The 21,108-nt window shown below is 43.4% G+C and overlaps 1 protein-coding gene across 2 annotated transcripts; it reads right to left on the reverse strand.

Moving 5' to 3' along the window:
- Window positions 1-2,786: 2,786 nt before the first annotated feature.
- On the reverse strand, window positions 2,787-20,752 carry LOC108929968 (long-chain fatty acid transport protein 6). 2 transcript variants are annotated; one of them, XM_018744933.2, is made up of 10 exons: window positions 19,900-20,752; window positions 14,714-14,923; window positions 13,463-13,621; window positions 12,717-12,841; window positions 11,665-11,859; window positions 11,093-11,183; window positions 10,816-11,014; window positions 7,216-7,313; window positions 6,176-6,306; window positions 2,787-3,476 (listed from the first exon to the last, which is right to left on the reverse strand). In XM_018744933.2, the coding sequence occupies exons 1-10, from the start codon at window positions 20,375-20,377 to the stop codon at window positions 3,300-3,302; spliced, it is 1,863 nt and encodes a 620-aa protein (XP_018600449.2). In that variant the 5' UTR covers window positions 20,378-20,752; the 3' UTR covers window positions 2,787-3,299. The 2 variants fall into 2 exon arrangements, with proteins under 2 accessions (XP_018600449.2, XP_029108905.1); XM_029253072.1 differs by having other exon boundaries at window positions 11,665-11,862.
- Window positions 20,753-21,108: the final 356 nt, after the last annotated feature.

Genomic DNA, 21,108 nt, shown 5'->3' on the forward strand with positions numbered 1-21,108 from the left:
CAAATCAAGCATGTGCTCAATATTATACATACCGGTATGCATACTTAATCATTGTTTTCCACATATATTGAACATTGGAGGGACAGTTCATTTAGCACTGTAATTTCTATCTATTTATGGTTTTTAGTTACTCTTCGAAGAGTGTCACAACCGGAGCTGTTAAATAACAGTTAATCTATTTGGTAAGCGTTTATATTTTTATTACTTTTTTGTGTTTTGAGAGTGATATTGTGGCAGCAGTAGGAGTGACCCCTCTCAAATGTTAAAATGAACCATATGACTCTAGCTGAAAAGTTTTGTGAAGGGATATAAAAACATAAATAGAAAACAATGGGAGAACAATTAAGAGCATTACCAATGGCATTTACGGGGAAGGATTTGCAAGGAATGCATAAAATATTGGGTCCAGCTGTTTCTGAGCAGCAAGAATAAGGCAATACTCTGGCAGGCCTCAAGGAAAATCAAGAACCTTCCTTGGCTTTTGAAAAATTAAAACAATTTTTTACACTTTATGCCACTTCCAGTTTTTTATATCATCCAAGATATTCTATTAATTTACATAATATGTCCAATAATTATACTTGTTAGCTCATCCATTCTTATTCTACCTTTGACCCTATAACATACTGTCAAATTGTCCATATAAGTCTCTACAACTGTATTCTGTGCAAAATTTGCAGGAATGTATTACTATTCACAGTAGTTTCCACAGACCACATTGTTTGCAATGTATGTGTCTCTCTTTACAGCATGTATTAAGTATATATAATGTTTTTTCTAATTAGTAGTAATTAAGAAACCATACAGTGCATTTTAAACACACACATTTTCAGAACCGCTTGTCCCATACGGGGTCGCGGGGAGCCGGAGCCTACCCGGCAACACAGGGCGTAAGGCCGGAGGGGGAGGGGACACACCCAGGACGGGACGCCAGTCCGTCGCAAGGCACCCCAAGGGGACTCGAACCCCAGACCCACTGGACAGCAGGACTGTGGTCCAACCCACTGCGCCACCGCACCCCCGCATTTATTAGGGGGGTGTGGTGGTGCAGTGGGTTGGACCACAGTCCTGCTCTCCGGTGGGTCTGGCGTTCGAGTCCCGCTTGGGGTGCCTTGCGACGGACTGGCGTCCCGTCCTGGGTGTGTCCCCTCCCCCTCCGGCCTTACGCCCTGTGTTGCCGGGTAGGCTCCGGTTCCCCGCGACCCCGTATGGGACAAGCGGTTCTGAAAATGTGTGTGTATTAATATTATTCTATTTTCAAATTAAATTAGTTTTAACTTTAATGTTGCTCAACATTAATAAAATTCTTTCATTAGTATTTATTACTAATGCTTTACTTAACATTTTTTAGAAAACCTAACCAGCAAAGACATCTAAGGATGTTTTCATTATTAACCTTTTGTATTGTTACTGCACAATAAGAAAAAATACATAGTGATTTAAATGGCACAAACCATTATAAAAGCTTTATTATTGCTGTTAGATGAAGTACAGGTAGTAATTGCAGGAAATAAAGCTACAGATATTAATTAAATGAGATATACCAATTACTGTAAATGAACATTTGGGTTAAAAAAAACTTGGATTATAATCTTATTATTTGGATGTTTTGTAAACAGTGCAACAACTGTAGCACATTAGAGAGTTTCTGTACATTTTCATCTATTACTTGAAGCAGACAGACACGCAAACCTCACAGGAAACTGCAAAAAATCATCCAGGAAACGTATATTCCAGCATGGCGTTTCTTCCCCGAGAGCTATGCTTCACGCTGAAAGATTCAGTGGAATGTGCTCAAAAGCCTCTTCCACTGATGGGACACATGTGTCTAAGTTTGCATTGAACAGTTAACTAAAAGAATGAAGTTACTCCACATACAACAACTGGAATTTGTTACAGTCTATAATTGTTTTTTACCCCTAAATGGTGACTAAGAGAACTGAAATGGGAAAAACAAATCCCTTAACACACAGATCTAGAGAAATGATGCGCATTGGAACAGAAATGTTCTATGTCTAGTTACTATATATACATATATATAGAGACACACACACACATATACACATACATACATACATATATACATATATATGCGGTGATTAACAAATTGAAAAGAACTTATACAGATTACAATGCTATTCTTTATAAGCATAATGCGAAATGAAACATGAAATTAAAACAGAAAAACACCCTATTCTAATACAGATGCTCCTCGACCAATGATAGGGTTACGTTCCGATAAACCCATCGTAAGAGGAAAAATCGTAAGTCGAAAAGGAATAGAGTACAGCACGTACCGAACATCATAGCCTAGCCTAGCCTAATTTAAACATGCTCAGAACACTTACCATAGCCTACAGCTGGGCAAATTTAAGCAGGAGACACACATGGGTGTTTAGAAGATATAATGAGATGAGAAAACATAAAATAAAAAAACGCTTTCAACACAGTATCGGTTGTTTACACTCGTTGGCGTGATCGCTACAGAGACTGCGAGCGTGGTTGAGTGGATGCTGCGGCTCGCTGTGATCACCCAGCATCAGGGGAGAGTATAGTACCGCATATCACAAGTGCGGTAACACATCAAAATTCGAAGTACGGATTGTACTGAAGCGTATCACTTTCGTACCATCGTAACTTCGAAAAATTGTAAAAGTCAAACCATCGTAAGAAGAGGAGCACCTGTACTTATACAAGACAAAACAATGTAACAAAAATTGTCTTTTTTTTATATTTTCCATTCAGTTTTGTTTTAATTAATCATACTTTTGGCGTTAGTTCGTACTATATGTCAGTTTTTAGAAAAATATTCCACATTCTTGAAATGAGCAAATTTTGCTGTATTTTGGCACCAAGTTCCAAGCACCATGTATACCAGTATCTTTTAGGATCTCATGCTTTCTAGAATGTTTAGGTAGTTTCTATAATGTTCTGGTGCCTTCTAGAATCTTCCAATGGCTGTAAAGTACCAAGCTAAAACTGACACTCGAGTGGTATTTTTGTAATCAGTAAGCGTTAACTAATCATAATCAATGCAAAAATCGACATAACTAAGAAAAAATTTGTGTTGCGTAATCTTTAGAGATGGTAAACCAAAAGTAAATATTAAAAAGTTGGACTAATTTGGACAACCTGTCAGTCACTGGATTTGAAAGCTTGCCTTTTGAGTAAAGACATTGACTTGTTCATGGAAAGAACCCCAGTTCACCAGGAAAAAGTGACCACCCCTGGTAACCAAAGACAACCGACTGCTGCTCTTGTTCCTTTCCGTTGAATTCGGCTCTCTCATATGGAAGGATTTACAACCTTATCTTCCCACTGACAATGCGGTCATACATGGTCTTAGTGAGTGGAACGTAGTCTTTCTCAGTTGCATCCAGGAAGTACAGAGGGTCACGTACAACCGTGGGACAGAAACCCTCCTCGACCAGTTTCATCTTCTGCTGTCTGAACGTTTCTGTCATGCGCAAGGACGTCTAAGGAGCAGAAAGAAAAAGTGCCTCACATTAATCCCATGCTAAACAGTGCCAGGACAACAGGTGGCGTAGTGATTAAGGACATTACCTTGCAATCAAAGGATGCAGGTTGAGAAAACCCAGCCCTTGCTGTACTACCCTTGAGCAAAGTACTTATACTGAATTACATTTGCATTTATTCATTTAGCTGATGCCTTTTTCTAAAGTGACCTACAGTATTGAGTCACTTACATTTTTTTTTTTTTTTTTTTATTTATACAGTTTAGGGTAAGTACAGTGCTCAAGGGTACCCAGAAACAGGAATCAAACCTGCAACCTTTGAGCCCAACAGCAGCAGCTCTAACCACTACACTACTACCTGAATTGGTATAGTAAAAATTAGAGTATATTTAATGGGGGTGCAGTAGGTTGGACCACAGTCCTGCTCTCTGGTGGGTCTGGGGTTCGAGTCCCGCTTGGGGTGCCTTGTGGCGGGCTGGCGTCCCGTCCTGGGTGTGTCCCCTCCCCCTCCGGCCTTATGCCTGAGTTGCCGGGTTAGGCTCTGGTTCCCTACGACCCTGTATGGGACAAGCGGTTCCGAAAGTGTGTGTGTGTGTGGAGTATATTTAGAACAACATTCACTGCTTTGCCTATATTTGTTTATGACATGAATATAAAATTGAAACAGATGCATTTCAGCCACTGGCCTTCCTGAGCATCACACAAATAACAGACATTAAAGGTCACGTGACACTTGATGACATGTAACAAAAAAGAAACCTGTGAACACTGGGACAACTAACTGGACAAAGGGCATCCCTTACATAGCAAGGAAATTGCTCATTTTGACCATTTAAAAAAGAGAAAATGAGGCAGATATTACACTACAGCACCTGATTCTCCATTTCGGCTATACATAAAGAACAACAAGGTATCAAAAGTGGCAACAACTGTGCTATAACACTGAACTTCATCTCTAACATATGTGTTCAAGAACACATCAGCTATTACGCTCAACAAAATATCCACATCTGTATATATTCCTTCATTTTTTCAGAACAGATTTGGCACCCGTTGGCAAAATCTTTCCTTGACATTGACTAATTGCGGTAAAAATTGCCCACAGTATAAATTGTGACAACCCCAGGAGGTGAGAGCCCCAGAGTCACCAGAAGCACCACCTGAGACCCATGTAATGAAACCAGCACATCTGCTGTCAATTTACCTGATCAGTTCCTAGCCCTATAAAGGGGCTGAAGTCACATCATGTTCACAGATTCCTGATCAATCCTTTATGGCTTTCCCTGTGATTAACTAGAGGACTCCTGTCCTTCATGATCCTGTCTGTGTATCACTGTATATTTACCACACCTCATTGCATTGGCTCTGTTCACACATCTCTGTTTTAATTATTGTATAACACCTTGTGTGCTTCTTTTTGCTCTGTGTCTATAGTATCACCCATGCATTTCAATTCCTGGTTAGCACTGTGAACTTGTCTTTACGCTCTGCTTTTGAAATCGTTGCGCTTTACGTCTGTCTCCGGCCGGTACAGTCAAGTCCATTTGCGTTCGTTTTATCTCTAGGTGCTACGTAAAAGTATGAATCGCTGTAAGAAACAGAGTACAAAAACCCAAGTGTAAGTGGAAAAGAGAAAAACATCACACCGATGAATAAAGAAAAGCTTCACAGTTAAGTCTTTATGCAATCTTTATATAGTTTATTACATATTTATTTTCAAAATGTTAGCGCATTAAAGATTGCTACTGCATGCAAGTGTCGCTGAGTGCTCTTTAGAACATGACTTAGCCCTGCTGTTAACACCTCGTTCTGTACAAAATCAAAAATCCATTTTCATGAACCCGTAACGTTCGTACTGCTATATACTCTCAATGACACCTGAAGCTGCTCCGGATGAAAGCTTCAACAATCCAGCATAATATCTGGCCACATGTTGCTGTGGAGGTCCAGAGGGACGAGGACCAGTAGAGATTGCTGGGCTGGAGAGTGTCTGGGTCCATGTCTTCGCTAGCCGCACGCAAACTTTTTCCAAATTGGTCTCCTTTGCTAAACCTCAGGCTGCTCTCAGAACCACATGGTGTTTCTGTGTTACCGTGGCACTAAATGCACTGTTCACGTATCGCTTGCATTGTTTATCGCAGAGGGGGTGCGGTGGTGCAGTGGGTTAAACCGCGGTCCTGCTCTCCGGTGGGTCTGGGGTTCGAGTCCCGCTTGGGGTGCCTTGCGACGGACTGGTGTCCTGTCCTGGGTGTGTCCCCTCCCCCTCCGGCCTTACGCCCTGTGTTGCTGGGTAGGCTCCGGTTCCCCGTGACCCCGTATGGGACAAGCGGTTCTGAAAATGTATGTGTGTGTGTGTGTGTTTATCGCAGATGTGCTCAGAGGTGTACAGATGTCACCCATTATACAACAGTACATGTCTGTAAGATTTCCTTTAATGTGCTCAGATTACTTAGTTGCCAGCGTATTGATCATGCCCCCGATTAATGATGTTCAGAAAATACTAAAAGCAATTAAAACATGAATGATTATGATTTAACCTACAGCAAAAATAGGCATAATTCCTCCACAGGGCTGCCTAATGAGAAAGAGGCCTAATATTTCCTGAAAAGGGCACACCAGCAACCGCGGACAACAAGCAAATGCTGTGTATTTCATGTGATTCCAATGTATGTTAGCTGAGAGAATGTCAAACTCCTCACCTGAACACGAAGAAACCAGGGCCAAGAATATGCAGGCAGGTGCTGCTCCAGTTGACTGTACAGCTTCTTACCATCCAGCATTTGATCGGACCTCAGGACAATGGCAGCCATGCCTGCCCTGCCTTCATATCCTGGATGTAGAAGGAAAAACAAATGACAAGGTCTTGCTTATGACATGAAGACAACTCATGTGACATGGCACAGCTGGAAGGAGCACTGGAGAAAGCCTCGTGGAGGAGCATGCTGCAGTGGCATCTGTGAGCTGACAGCTACCCCTAGTGAGGAATGTACTGACACTGTAGTGACCACCAGGCAGCACTCCACACCCAACCGATGCACAGGGGCCACAGTGCCACCTGTGACAGACAACCTGTGGATCTTGGCATCCTGAAGTATCGCACTCATTCTCCCAGGGGCCAGAGAATATAATTTAATAAATACATGTCTGTTCCCAGGAGGTGCAGTGGCGCAGTGGGTTGGATTGGGTCCTGTTCTCCAGTGGGTCTGGGGTTCAAGTCCTGCTTGGGGTGCCTTGCGATGGACTGGCGTGCCATCCTGGGTGTGTCCCCCCCCTCCAGCCTTACATCCTGTGTTGCCAGGTTAGGCTCTGGTTCCCCATATGGGACAAGGGGGTCAGAAAATGTGTGTGTGTGATGTCTATTCCTAGCAGTTTGGCAGTTGCCATGGTTACAGACACAGCTCCCTTCAGATCAAACTTAAAAGAAGATGAGAAACACATGCAAAGGAAGGTGTGTTTTTACCATGTTCTTTTTTTACTTTCTTTACAAGGGGCCAGCAGGTGGCATACCAGTTGGAGCCGTGGCCTTTAAATTGAAGCATTTGTGTTCAAACATCCTTCCTGTTATAGTACAGTTGAAGTATCTACCATGAAATGCTCACGCTGTAGAAATCACACAGCCATATGAAAGGGTAAATAATTATTTGTAACTTAGCATAAAGAACCAATGATGTAAGTCACTCAGAATAAATAATTAAGACCTTCTTTCACCTTAATTGACTCATTAGGAAACTGTGGTCACCTGGAATGGTCACACCATAAACATTCACATCCTGCAGGAAATCCACACTGCCCAGGACCTCGGACACCTCTGTCGTGGCCACGTTCTCCCCCTTCCACCTGAAATGAGCAAGGAGGTTTGGAACGTCAGCATGATCTATTAATGGTTACAGGAGAAATGTGATGTGTGCTGTTCTATCCTAAAAATATTTCACCTCACCTCTGTGCTTGCAGACACTTTCAACGAAAGCAACCTTAACTATTTTACCCGTTTTTACAGCTGGATTTCATGGATTTGCAAAACAGTTCCCCTTTTCAACAGTGGTGCCCAATTCAGTTGTTTAACCACTAAGTCATGATGCTGGCATGTTATCATTAAAACAGTAGCATCAGATTCCCTCTCAACATGTTTTTCACTGCTTCTGAAGGGGCTGGTGTTAGATCATAAATTAAAAAAAAAAAAAAAAAAATTGTCTTTGAATAATTATTACATCTTCTTCATCACACACCATTATCTAATTAATAGCTGCAGTGAAACATTTGGATATGTAGACAACAGCCTCAGCAGGGCATTGAAATCTCAGAGCTCCACATTCACACATTTAGCAAATGCTTTTCTGCAAAGCGACTTCCAATGAACTCTGTGTAGTGTTACTATCAGCCCACACACCTTATTCACCAAGGTGACTTAGACTGCTAGATACACTACCTACACTGGGTCACTCATCCATACATCAGTGGAACACACTCTCTCTGTCACTCACACACTATGGGGGACCTGAACAGCATGTCTTTGGACTGTGGGAGGAAACCCACACAGAGAGAACATGCAAACTCCATAGAGACTGAGCAGGGACTGAACCCATGTCCTCTTGCACCACCCAGGTGCTGTGAGACAACAGCACTACTAGCTGTGCCACTATGGCACCCGTATGTGTGTGTTTTACCCAGTCGGGAACACTAGGTGGCACAACAAGCATGTGGAGAAAGGATAAAAGTTACGCGTTAAGAAACCAGCGGTTGCTCGGCCTGTTGAGTTTGATGTGTTGATTTTCGAGCTTTTTCAAAGCTACATGCCGACGATTGATGACAGATGTTCGTGCCGAAAATGCTAAGCTGGGTGATCACATGAACATCAGACAAGGTTAAAGTCCTCAGGGCACCACGGTCTAAATAAAGGTATGATGGTGGCGAAGGTGTTCACAGACGTCACATAACAGAGGTACACGAATGTTCTACTTTCAGTCCTCCATTCAGCACTTCTCTAGTACTAACCAGCTAGAGACGAGGAAGATGTGCTGAGCTCAGCTCGCAGGAAGTGCCAGGACTCCTGGTTTTGTGCTCACCATGTGGCAATAGTGAATTGATGCAGGTTTATACTACACAGGGAGAACTTTTTTACTGCAGTAAATACCCATTACAGTATTTCCAGGACCAGGTTTACAGACTGTAAATTAGCAGCATCATGGAAAGAGTTCCTTTAGGCCACTTTGTGGCACTCTACAGCCTTATTAATACAGCTTTACTGCTATTTCTGTGTCTAGTATCAGCTGTCTGATGCCTGTAGAAACTATATCCTGGCTAGACTGCTCCACTCCTCCACCTCTGGCTGCATGATGGGCTCATGCATAAGCGGTCCAAAATAAAGGGTTTTGCTGAGGGATGTGGTGGTGCAGGAGGTTTGGCTAATGCCTGCTCTGGGGTAGGTCTGGGGTTCGAGTCCTGCTTGGGGCGCCTTGCGGTGGACTGGTGTCCTGTCTGGGGTGTGTCCCATCCAGCCTTGTGTTGCTGAGTTAGGCTCCAGCTCGCTGCAACCCCCCCCCCCGGGACAAGCAGATTCAGACACTGCGTGTGCACATGTGTACTTTCGGTTCCGAGAAGCTCCCACCCTCTCACAGAACTGCTGAATCCAACATTCAAGAATTGTTTTGAAACGCACTTTGCTGAGGCCCACTTCTGATCTCCTCTCTGCTCTATAAACCTGCATCGCAACATCTATTGTAATCAGGTAGGAGTGGTATCGTACAAACTGCACAAGGGGAATTTTGCATCTGCGAAATGAATAAATGTACATGCACTGCCTTCCGAGACAGAAACCAAGCAGACACTTGCATTATGACCCTGGGAGCCACTGGACATTTCTCCGAGTACAAGCGTTTGACCTGCTGGCACACGCTGAATGGAAAGCCCCCGTCCTCGAATCTTTCATCCATGGCGACCGGCCTTTCACCGGCCCCCCTCGTCCCCCTCCGGCCCCCAGCCTGACACATTTGTCTCCGGCTGCTTCTCGAGCCCCGTTCGTTTCCCATTGAGACATGCTGATGTCTGCTGACAGGCTGTGCTGTGGCACTCCTGGAGCCAGTTTCCTCCAACCCCGCAGGGGTCTTTTTTATCAATGGGATGGCCTTGTCTTCGCTGGGTCCCGGTGAGCCCTGCCACACAGGATTAGTGTCAGCTCCTGCTCGCATAGACGTGCCAAGCAGGCAGCAGTGGGGAGTGGAGGGAGATGCTGTTCTGATGGGTTTTAGTGGGATGAGCTCATTCGCGTTGGGCTCAGGGTGTATTTGACGGCCGAGCGCCTTGAGGTAACGCAGAGCAAGTCTGCGCACTGAAACATTAATTACAGGCGGTACGCTTGTTATCTTTGCTGAAAAAATATGAAAGCGCTGATAAACAGGCAAAGACAGGTATGAGAAGGAATGCTCCCCGTGTCTCTGGCCAAGCTTCAACAAGTCGACTCTAAGGAAGGTGTTCACATTTATTAATTTCAGACACTTTCCTTAATGTACACTGAGTAAACAAGAGCGCATTTGCGACAAAGACTTTCACAAACAGATGATTATTAGCATACCTTTAGTCTGTATGACATCACACATCATGAGTAGCTACATGATCATGACGGACGGGGGCTGGCAGGGGGGACACGGCGAGTAAGCGCCACTGTCTCACAGTGCCCAAGCTGTTCGAATCCCACTCAGTCTGGGTGGAGTTTGCATGATCTCCTCATATCCGTTTCCTCTGGGCTCTCCCATTTCTTCCCACAGTCCAAAGATGTGCAGTTCACATCACATGGATTGGTGATGCTGATTCCATAATGTGGAAGTTCACATCACATGCAATGGTGGTTGCATGTAGTGTGTGAATAGGTTGGGGAAGTGTGTGTACATGTGGCTAACCAGTGGTGGACTGGCATCCCTTCCAGGGTGTACCCCTCCAGGCCTTGTGATCAGTAATTCTGGAATAGGCTCTGGACCCCCTAACCACGATAAGAGGTTAATGAAATTGGATGGATGAGAGGTGGTGTGACACAAATTTATGTAGCCGTTAGGAGATCAGGAGCAAAGTGGGTCTGAAAGATGTGTTTTGAGATCCTTCTTATATATTGAAAGGGATTCAGCAGTTCTTAAGGAGAGAAATGTTGTAGTACAGTCTATTTCAGTAGCATTTCTGTTTATTAGTGCCTCAGCTCTCTCCCACGTACGCTCTTCCTTGGATAGCAGAAAATAGAACATAGAAACAATGAGTGAATGAGTGAACGAACAAACGAACACATTTAGACAACGCTTTAAAGGTATCCAAGGGGTGAAGTTCCTAAACAACAGCAAGTGAGCGGGCAAGGTACCTGAAGGTGTCTCCTATGCGGTCCCGAAAGTACAGAAAGTCCTGGTGGTCCTGAAGCATGAGGTCCCCAGTGTTGAAGTAGAGGTCGCCCTCCTGGAAAACGTCACGGAGAAGCTTCTTCTCCGACATGGAGGTGTTGCCCGCATATCCCAGGAAGGGGTTTGCAGCTGACACAGGTGCGATCAGAATGCCCGTCTCTCCTTCAAAGACAGGAGGGCTCAAGTTTTACACAACACACACAGAACATTGGGTTAAACAACGTACGTCATTCATCTTACCTTTACTAACTTTTACACAACGCCCTGAATCCGTGCGGATCGGCTCGTAGGTTAGAGGATTGTACTTCAGCAACTCAAAGGGTACACTCAGCTGGAAAATTCAGAGTGAGTTTTGAATTTGAATATGTTTTATTTGATTTCATTTTAGGGGCAGCAGGTGGCATGGTGTTTAGGGCCATCACCTCGCAATGTGAAGGTCCCAGGTTCAAATCACATTCCTGCTGAAGTCTGCTTATTAAGGCACTTACCTTGAATTCACACAGTAAAAAAATCACCCAGCTGTATAAATGGTTAAATAACTGAAGAGTTGCTTATCTAGTACTGTAAGCCACCTTACAACTACATTAATCAAACTTTTGCTCCTTGGCACCAGCTGTCGTAACTCCGTTCTCTGCATCTATACTCTATGGATCTGTATAGTCTAGAAATTAAAAATAATTCACTGATAACTAATGATGTTTTGACCATATGTTTTTTTTTTTTTAATCAACCATGATACTGATCATTTTGCTTTTTGTACAAAACAGTGGCGTTCTAAAGAAATGACTTCCATTAAGCCTTTGAAATCTAACCTTGTTGAAGTAGCTGGCACGGCCAATGGGCCCAATCTTCCCAGTGTAGTTAAGGAAGCCGATGTTGACCTCAGTCAAGCCATATGACTCACAAATCTGGATCTTCTTGAAACGCTTTTTGAAGTCCCTCCAGACGTCTGGCCGCAGCCCACTCCCAACAGCAAGTCTAACACTGTGGGAGGACTCCTTAGGAACCTGCTGAAGACATGACACATGCATGGCAATCATCCCCAGGACCCCCCAGTAACTCACAATAAATGAGAATTCAAGTGACTTTAGCTTCCACATTACCTATGACTTAAAATAAAATCTTTGAATAAGGCTGAGCTTAATAACAAGTTTAATTAAACTCTAAATAGATACAGTTGCTTCTCATCTCAAGAACAACATGAACTGGAAGTCTGCAAAAAAAAATTGATTTGTTTGTGATACCAAAGTCATTTTTACCACTAAATCCCAATAAATAAAACCTTAAAAATACAGACACCCCTCAGTATATTAAGTGATCAGGTTCTGCAAAAGTCTGATATGGCAACAATAAATAAGAATACTTTGTTAGTAAACCTTTCCGATTATTTTCTCTTGCGCTACAAAAAATAATTTACAGTGACTAAAAATAAAAATATCTCGTCTCCACAAGCTGTTTGGTTTCAAAAGTTAACTGATATATCTAATAAATATGTGCAACATTTATAATGTTGTGACTGATCACTGACACTCAGCACAAGCTGTAAACACTATGAAAACCGTTTTCATTAATTCAGAACCATGCTTCTTGGTTTGGATCTGTATTAAATAAGTATCTGATCGTGCTTTTTCAGCTAGCTGAATTTAGCAGAAGGTATTGTTATAATATCAATCTTTCACAAGAGCAACTCTACCAAAGTAGAATGATAACTTGTCTCTAAAGCTGTTACCTCTATAAGAAGCAGCGTCTATTAATCATACCGAACGGCCATATAAACATATCACCGTTTTTCAGCCATGCTCAACATGTATTAGACAGGGAGCAATAAACACTGAAACATCCAAAAACAGCAGTATGGCATCACCTCAGGCTGGCTGACGAGATAGCGACAGAGCTCGCCAATGTACTGGAAAACAGTCACGTTGTACTTCTCGCAGTCCTTCCAGAACTGGCTGGCGGAAAACTTCTTTTTTAAAATGCACGTGGCTCCTGGTGCGCCAAGACACAGGTGTGGAGCATAATTATTATTAATTCATTTAGCTGTTACTTTTATCCACAGCAGCATACAATATTAGCTGTATATTAGAGTACTTAGAAATTAACCCATTTATACAACTAAGTAATTTTTACTGTAGAAAAAAAGAGGGAATTAAACCCTGGTCCTTCATTTGCACGGTAATGGCTCTAACTACTATCCCATCTGCTGCCCCATTAAAAAAGAATGTATCTCTGTCATGAAGACCTTGGAGTTTTAACAAATATACAACTGGAGGGTGAATAGTAGGCAAAACACTGGAATCATGGTACTATATGGAAAATACTGACTACAATAAGTTAATAATTGCTTTATTTGTTGCCTGGTAATATCATTGTGCTAACTGTAATAGGTCTGATTATAACCCAATTTGCATTATTTCTGGAATTTTATCCAAATGTCTGTAAGTGTTTCTTTCTTTCTATCCAATAGCACACATATTCTGCATATGCTGTGGATCACCACCAACCTCACTAGAATAACCGGCTGGACTAATGAATGGAAGGACAAACAAACAGCTCACTAAACAAGCACACTATGAGCCAGCAGAAGCAGAAGGCCCACTGGTTTCCTACCCAATTCTATACAGCCCCCGATACCCAGCAGAGAGGCTGACATGTGGTATAGCGGGAGAGTGATGTAGACCCTGTCGTTTTCTGTAGCACCACACATCCGTAGGAAGCACATAGACATGACTCCCTTCAGATGACTGATGCGGGCTGCTTTGGGGAGTCCTGAAAGAAAGAACAGCCAATGGTAATTACAGAATAAACAGTAATGACAGTTAAAAAAAAAAAACCAACCAATGAACAATACACTGGCTTCCCTCACATGAACTCTTAATTTCCAATTTAAAATGGAAAAATAAATAATGCTTTCCTAAACTCCGAAAGGTTCACAAATTGTTTCCCACCAAACATGCAAAATTCTTACCTTTTAAACATGGAGAAAATCATTCAAACCAAGTCCACAATATCACAACACTACTTCATGAGGCAGTCCTAATAACCCCTCACTGGAAGGCTATTTCTAAAGTATCATTTGCGATAAATGAACAGTAAATCATTTTCACAAGTTTTAAACTTATAGGTAAGGCTTTCCTTTGCCTTTTGCTTTAGCACCTATTTGGATAGATGATGGCTTTACGCTACAATAGAAAAATACAAGATTTCTGAAGGCTGTTTGTGAGCAGGCACACTGAAATTTCTGTTCTTGCAAGATGTTTCTTGTCAGTTGAAAGCTCATTATGTGAATTTTATGGGAGAGATTACATGGGGTTTGCTGGCAAGTGCAGGTTCTTATAATATGAGCACTCATTATTTGAGGTAAGACAATATGCCAAATAGTGCCTACCAATAAAGCAATGCCAATCAACAATATACCAGTGCAGCAGCTCACAGAAGCTTGAGATTGGCAAGAAAATGGCTTTATAATTAAATCACAAGGCTGGTCACCAAAGCCCAGAAATCACCCCTGCAGTGCTGGTGTTGCAGTAAATAAATAAGGACAATATACATACAGTATAAACTTGCACAAATGCTGGACTACTCATATGTGGAGAGTAAGCCGCGATCCCATTATGTGTATTTGAGCATGGCAGCAAGTCATTTTTGCCAATATTTTGATCCCCAAATCAGCTGGTCTCACTGTGAGAGGGTCTGTGGTCACTGTTTGGGCAAAAGATAACATTCAAACATAGAAAGGAACAGGAAGGCAGAACAGGGTAACATAACTTAACAGATGGTAGGGATGACAGGATGTGGTTCAACTTAGCTACTGTGCTACAGAAAACACCCTTCCTCCAACATGAAGTGCCAGTGGTATACCAGTTGTTCCCGAGGTGAAGATGAACAGGAAGTTGGACAGGATGTTGACCGAAGAGGATTCATGCATGGGCAAGGGCTCAACCGACACCGAGTCGAGCTTCTCCAGCAGTGCATTCACACCCTTCAAAGATGTGCTAGTGTCCACCACCCACAACTCCATCCTGTCCTCCTGCGGTGAGAGCAGCACCTCCTCCAGTAGGTGTACTAAATCTGCCGAGGGAGACAAGAGAAAGTGACATGATAAATATTGTTTTAATTGTTAAAATGTGAAAAACAGAAAAAATGTTTTGGTTAGGATTGGCAATCAGGGAGTATTTCTCCTATAACAAAGATCTGGCTCGAAGGAGAAGGAAACTTCTTTGTAACAGCACTGAAGAAGATGTGCTGTCCCGACCTAGAAGCGCTCTTCATCAACTGTAAGCCTTTCTACTCGCCGCGGGACTTTTCCTCGTTCATCCTCGTAAGTGTTTACATTCCACCGCAAGCGTGCATGAACGCAGCGCTGCAACAGCTGGCCGATCAGATCACAGACACAGAGCAACAACACCCGGACTCTGTTAGAATCGTTCTCGGGGACTTTAATAAAGCAAATCTCTCCCGTGAACTGCCAAAATACAGACAGCACGTTACATGTCCTACCAGAGACAGCAATATACTGGACCACTGCTACACCACAATAAAGGATGCATATCACTCTGCCCCACGGGCAGCTTTGGGGCTCTCTGATCACTGCCTGGTTCATCTTATACCGACCTACAGGAAGAAACTGAAATCAGCTAAACCTGTAATAAGGACTGTTAAAAGATGGACTGAGGAAGCAGAGCAGGACTAACAAGCCTGCTTCAAGTGCACTGATTGGAGTGTTTCTGAGGCTGCTGCTAGTGATCTGGATGAGCTCACAGACTCTGTAACATCATTTATCAGTTTCTGTGAGGATATGTGCAACCCTACCAGGACTCATTTAACATACAACGACAAACCGTGGTTCACTGCAAAACTCAGACAGCTTCGTCAGGCCAAAGAAGACGCCTACAAGAATGGGGACGGAGTCTTGTATAAACAGGCCAAAAACACACTGACAAAGGAGATCACAGTGGCTAAGAGAAACTACTCTGAAAAGCTGAAGAAACAGTTTTCAGCCAACGGTCCTGCATCAGTGTGGAAAGGCCTGAAAGACATCACAAATTACAAGACATCATCCCCCAGCACCGTGTCAACTCAACAACTGGCCAACGATTTGAATGAGTTTTATTGCAGGTTTGAAAAACCCTGTCTCACATCCCACATCCATTCAGACCCTTTCTCCACGCATCAATTAACACCTCCAGTAACCCCCACCTACCCCCCTCCCGCACCTTTGATCTGTGAAGAGGAGGTGTGTCGGGTCTTCCGCAAACAGAAGACAAGGAAAGCACAAGGCCCAGACGGTGTCTCACCGGCCTGCCTAAAAACCTGTGCTGACCAGCTGGCCCCTATCTTCGCAAAGATCTTCAACAGATCACTGGAGATGTGCGAAGTTCCTTCCTGCTTCAAATGCTCCACCATCATCCCCATCCCAAAGAAACCCAAAATCACAGGACTTAATGACTACAGACCTGTCGCCTTAACGTCTGTGGTCATGAAGTCACTTGAAAGACTGTTGTTGGCCTACCTGAAGGACATCACTGGACCCTTGCTGGACCCCCTGCAGTTTGCTTATTGAGCAAACAGGTCTGTGAATGATGCAGTCAACACGGGACTGCACTACATCCTGCAACATCTGGACAAACCAGGGACTTATGTGAGGATCCTGTTCGTGGACTTCAGCTCGGCCTTCAACACCATCATCCCACACCTCCTCCTGTCCCAATTAACCCAACTCTCTGTGCCCACCTCCATCTGTCGGTGGATCACCAACTTTCTGACAGACAGGCAGCAGATAGTGAGGCTGGGAAAATTCTCATCCAAGACTCGCACGATCAGTACTGGCACCCCCCAGGGATGTGTGCTCTCCCCACTACTCTGTACACCAACGACTGCACCGCTAAAGACCCCTCTGTCAAACTCCTGAAGTTTGCAGACGACACCACACTCATGGCCTCATCCGGGATGGTGACGAGTCTGCTTACAGACAGGAGATTAAAGAGCTGGCTGTCTGGTGCAGTCATAACAACCTGGAGCTGAACACGCTCAAAACAGTGGAGATGATCGTGGACTTCAGGAGAAACACCTCATCATTACCCCCACTCGCCATCATGAACAGCACTGGCAACAGTGGAGTCATTCAGGTTCCTGGGCACCACCATCTCACAGGACCTGAAGTGGGAGTTCCACATAGACTCCATTGTGAAGAAAGCCCAGCAGAGCTTGTACTTCCTTCGTCAGCTGAGGAAGTTCAATCTGCCACAGAGGCTGCTGATGCAATTCTACTCTGCCGTCATCCAGTCTGTCCTCTGCACCTCTATAACTGTCTGGTTCGGCTCAGCTCCGAAATCAGACATCAGAAGATTACAGCAGATAGTTGGGACTGCTGGAAGAATTATCGGCACATCCCCCCCCCCCCAGCTCTCCAAGAACTGCACTCGTCCAGAGTCAATAAAAGGGCTAGCAAAATCATTCTAGACCCCTCACATCCAGGCCACTTCCTCTTCGAACCTTTGCCATCTGGCCGGCGCTACAGAGCACTGAGCACCAGAACAGCCAGGCACAAGAAAAGTTTCTTTCCTCAGGCCATCTACCTCACGAACAGCTAAATCCCCCCAGAGAGTAAACCAGTGCAATACACAACGGCGCTATTTATATTTATAATTATATCTATTTATCACATCATATGTCTTACTCACATTCCCTTGCATTTGTATAGAACATACCTGTACATACATACAATGTCTAGTGACTATTTTTGTATATTGGGTACTTCATATTTTTATATATTTTTATCCTTCATTCACATATTCTATCTTCTCATCTGTGTCTTGTCACTGTCATTCTGTCTGTGCTGTGGAGGTTTCTGTCACCAAGACAAATTCCTTGTATGCTTGTATGTGTAAACATACTTGGCAATAAAGCTCGTTCTGATTCTGATTCTGATCAACAAACAGGACTGTGTCGGCTGTGCCTGACAACAGGTCAGAAAAACAGGAGCGAAAACAGTTTGTTACATGAATTATCATCTTTCTTTAAGCATAGCAGGACCCTTTCAACAATATATAATAAACATGTGGTTTCAGTCTGGATTGCAAGAGATTGTCCAAACTCTGCTCTTGCCAGACCTTTGAAAAATAAACACAATCAGCAGACAGCGGCATTGTCCAGCTTCACTTCCATGAGGATACAGTTAGACAGGATTAAATAAAGCATTTATTTAACCAAGTCAGCCAACCACATACATAGCTGTAATTGTGAGACTACTCACGAAAAAAAAATCCTTACGCAATTAAGAGTAGCATAATAAAACTGGTAGGTTCTCTACAGTGACACATCACTCAAATTTTGCATTGAAATTTGTATATAATTACATACAAGACATCTGGCAAACATATTAATAATAACAACTATCATAGGAACCAAAGTATACTAGTACAACTATTGTCTTTCTTTGCATACAATAAACAATCATTACTCATTGCTTATAAAATGTGTAAAATAAGTGATTTTTGGTTTCTTGTTGATTTTCAGTAGTTTTTCTTACATGACCAACCATACGAGCCTTGGTTCTGGATAAGATGTCACCTGGGGATCATTAGCTTTTAAATGTTTAAAGTTCAAGGGGAATTGGTGGAGTTTTTTCCCCCATTATGTTAATTTGTTTTTCAGTGTTGGGCCATTTAAAAAAAAAAATATATATATATATATATATATATATATATTCTTATGTTACAAAGAAGTTTCTGCTGACATTTGATGTGACATTCAAACAGGGTAATTGCTCGTTTATAACATGCTGCCAGCGAGCATTTGAACGCCATAGCAACAGTAAACCACTGAGAACAGCACCCTGTGTTGTATTTCTGAGCAGGGCAAACAAAAAAATAAAAATATCACAAAGTAAGCAACACATGCTGTATGAACATGGTTTATAAACTTGGTTTAGTACACAAAGTAAGGTCACCCTGTTCTGTTTACCAGAGTCACCATGAGCCTCCTTTGCTGTGGCTCCCAGTGTTTATCCCTAATATTATGACTTACTTCCACTTTAACTGGGATATTAACAGCTACATTATGTTCTGATTTGTTCATTGTTTGTAACCCTAAAACAGCCTTTTGTATATACGCTCTGCATTTCAACACTGGAGAAGTAGGTCTGAAGTTATATTTTGGATTCTCCACCGGTCAGCAGCAAAGTGGTGCGAGACTGATCTGAGATCAGCGAAGCACAGCGTCAAACACTAAGTAATATAATTTAAACCGCTCTCTGTGAAACTGTGCTGCCCTAATACACTGGTATCTCTCTCTCGGCACACAACATACAACTGTACATATGCTGGGCAAAAAAAAAAAAAACACTATTCACATGAGTTTAATTTTTTGATAATGTTACAGTTGTAATGTTACTATTACAGTAAGTAGCAGTCAGTCAGTACCAATTAAGTAGATGCAATTACTGGGCTAAACACAGGGTAGCAGTTAGCTGTTCTGTACTTGATTTTGCTGCTACAGTTAGTACAAATAGTGCTACTAAAGAGTACAACCTACAGCTTGTCTACAGTAAGTAATAAAGTACTCAGAGTACTCCGCTGTATAGTTAGGACAAGCAGATTGATGCTTAAGTTTAGTTAGCATACACCATTACAAAGTTACTAGCACTGGTAGTTAATTAAACAGAGGTATGTACAGCTAGGTTCCTTAAGTAAGAGTAGCAGAAGTACTACTTCAAATTCAAAAAGTGTTGTCACTAGCTACTAGTAAGTATTAAGAGTACGCTACGCAGGCAGTACTACTGAAGTGCTGGCAAAGGGGGAAATTCAATCATGAAAGCAACCAAAATTTGAAAGAAAAAAAAAAAAGAAACACGTACAAAAATGCGTTTTACAGATTATTAATTAAATTAGATCGGGGTGTAACGTTCCAGTATGACGTCAGGGCTCCCATATATACAGGGCGCGCGCCGCCTGAAGAGCGGAAGCCCACGGCGATGTGATGTGCTGTATTGTACGTGAAACGCAACACGACCGCGCGCCTCAAACTCGAGCACGCCCCGGTACTACCTGCGCCCACGACGAGGGCTCGCGCCCCGCAGCTCCGCAGGCAGTGCAGCAGCGCCCTCGCCCGGGTGTTGGAGTTGAAGAAGGCCACCTGGCAGCCGAGCTTGCATAGCCCGAACCACACGCATACGACGTCGGGCTCGTTGGACATGAGGAGAGCCGCGGTGTCGCCCCTGCTCAGCCCGCTGCGGCTCCGCAACGTCTGCGCCACCCGGTTGCTCCTCTCGTCCGCTCCCCGATATGTTAAAACCTGGCCCTCGTGGATGATGAAGGGCTTGTCGGGGCTCCTCCTCGCCTGCTCCACGAAGCGATCCACGAACGTGATGACCCCCGTCTTCATCCTTGACCTGATGGCCCGGCCGGCGGTGCGCAGCCGGCGATAATAGCGCACATCGTCCCAAAAGAAGGGGCGCAGGAGCCTCTGGAGAAAGAGCAGCGCGACGAGCCCGGCGGCAGCGCTGCCCAGAGCGGCGAGCAGCATGGTCGGCTTCTGCTAGCGAGGGTACTAAACTTAGGGTAGAGCTCAAGAAGTCTTTGCCCCCCCCCTTCTTTTAAATGTCCTGTTGGGGCGACGCGCATGCGCGCAGTCCTTGCAAAAAAATGTTCAACCGCAGGCGCTCAAATGTATGCAATGAGCCTCGGCAACCACACCTTCTGCAGAGCTCCGGCTGCCCGCCCCGCTGCCGAGTACAGAGCGCGAGCTGCGGCTCGAGTCAAAACGTCTGCGCTCGAAGTCTCTGTGATGCTGCATAGGTGTTGACGAGCTGCCAGCACATACCTGGCGTATTGTCCGGGTAACCATCTTCACATCTGGAATTTTGTCGCACATCTGCATAGTACCAAAGCTGGAGAAGATCCTTAAAAAGCACTGACAGTATGTATTTACATAACATTCGAAAACAGCATTGTGCAGGAGACTTAAAAGTTTTTATTGTGAATCTGCTCATTTGCATATTTAGATTTGTGTACATTTAAAAGTTTGGTTAAAAAGAGAATGTGTTGCAAGCTAAGAAAAACATTAGTCTATCAGATAATTAGCAGAAGTGACTTTTATTTGGCTGATGTCCTTGTTTAATACAAAGGTACATGATTATTCATCTTTTCTTGACCACACTCCCATTTAAGAATAGAAAAAGTCAGAGAAAATGATGCTCTCTATTTGTTGTACTGCACATTGATTACTCACATAAAATTATATCATCGATACACACA

Source organism: Scleropages formosus, chromosome 6 (genome assembly GCF_900964775.1).
Source record: "Scleropages formosus chromosome 6, fSclFor1.1, whole genome shotgun sequence".
Taxonomy (NCBI): domain Eukaryota; kingdom Metazoa; phylum Chordata; class Actinopteri; order Osteoglossiformes; family Osteoglossidae; genus Scleropages; species Scleropages formosus.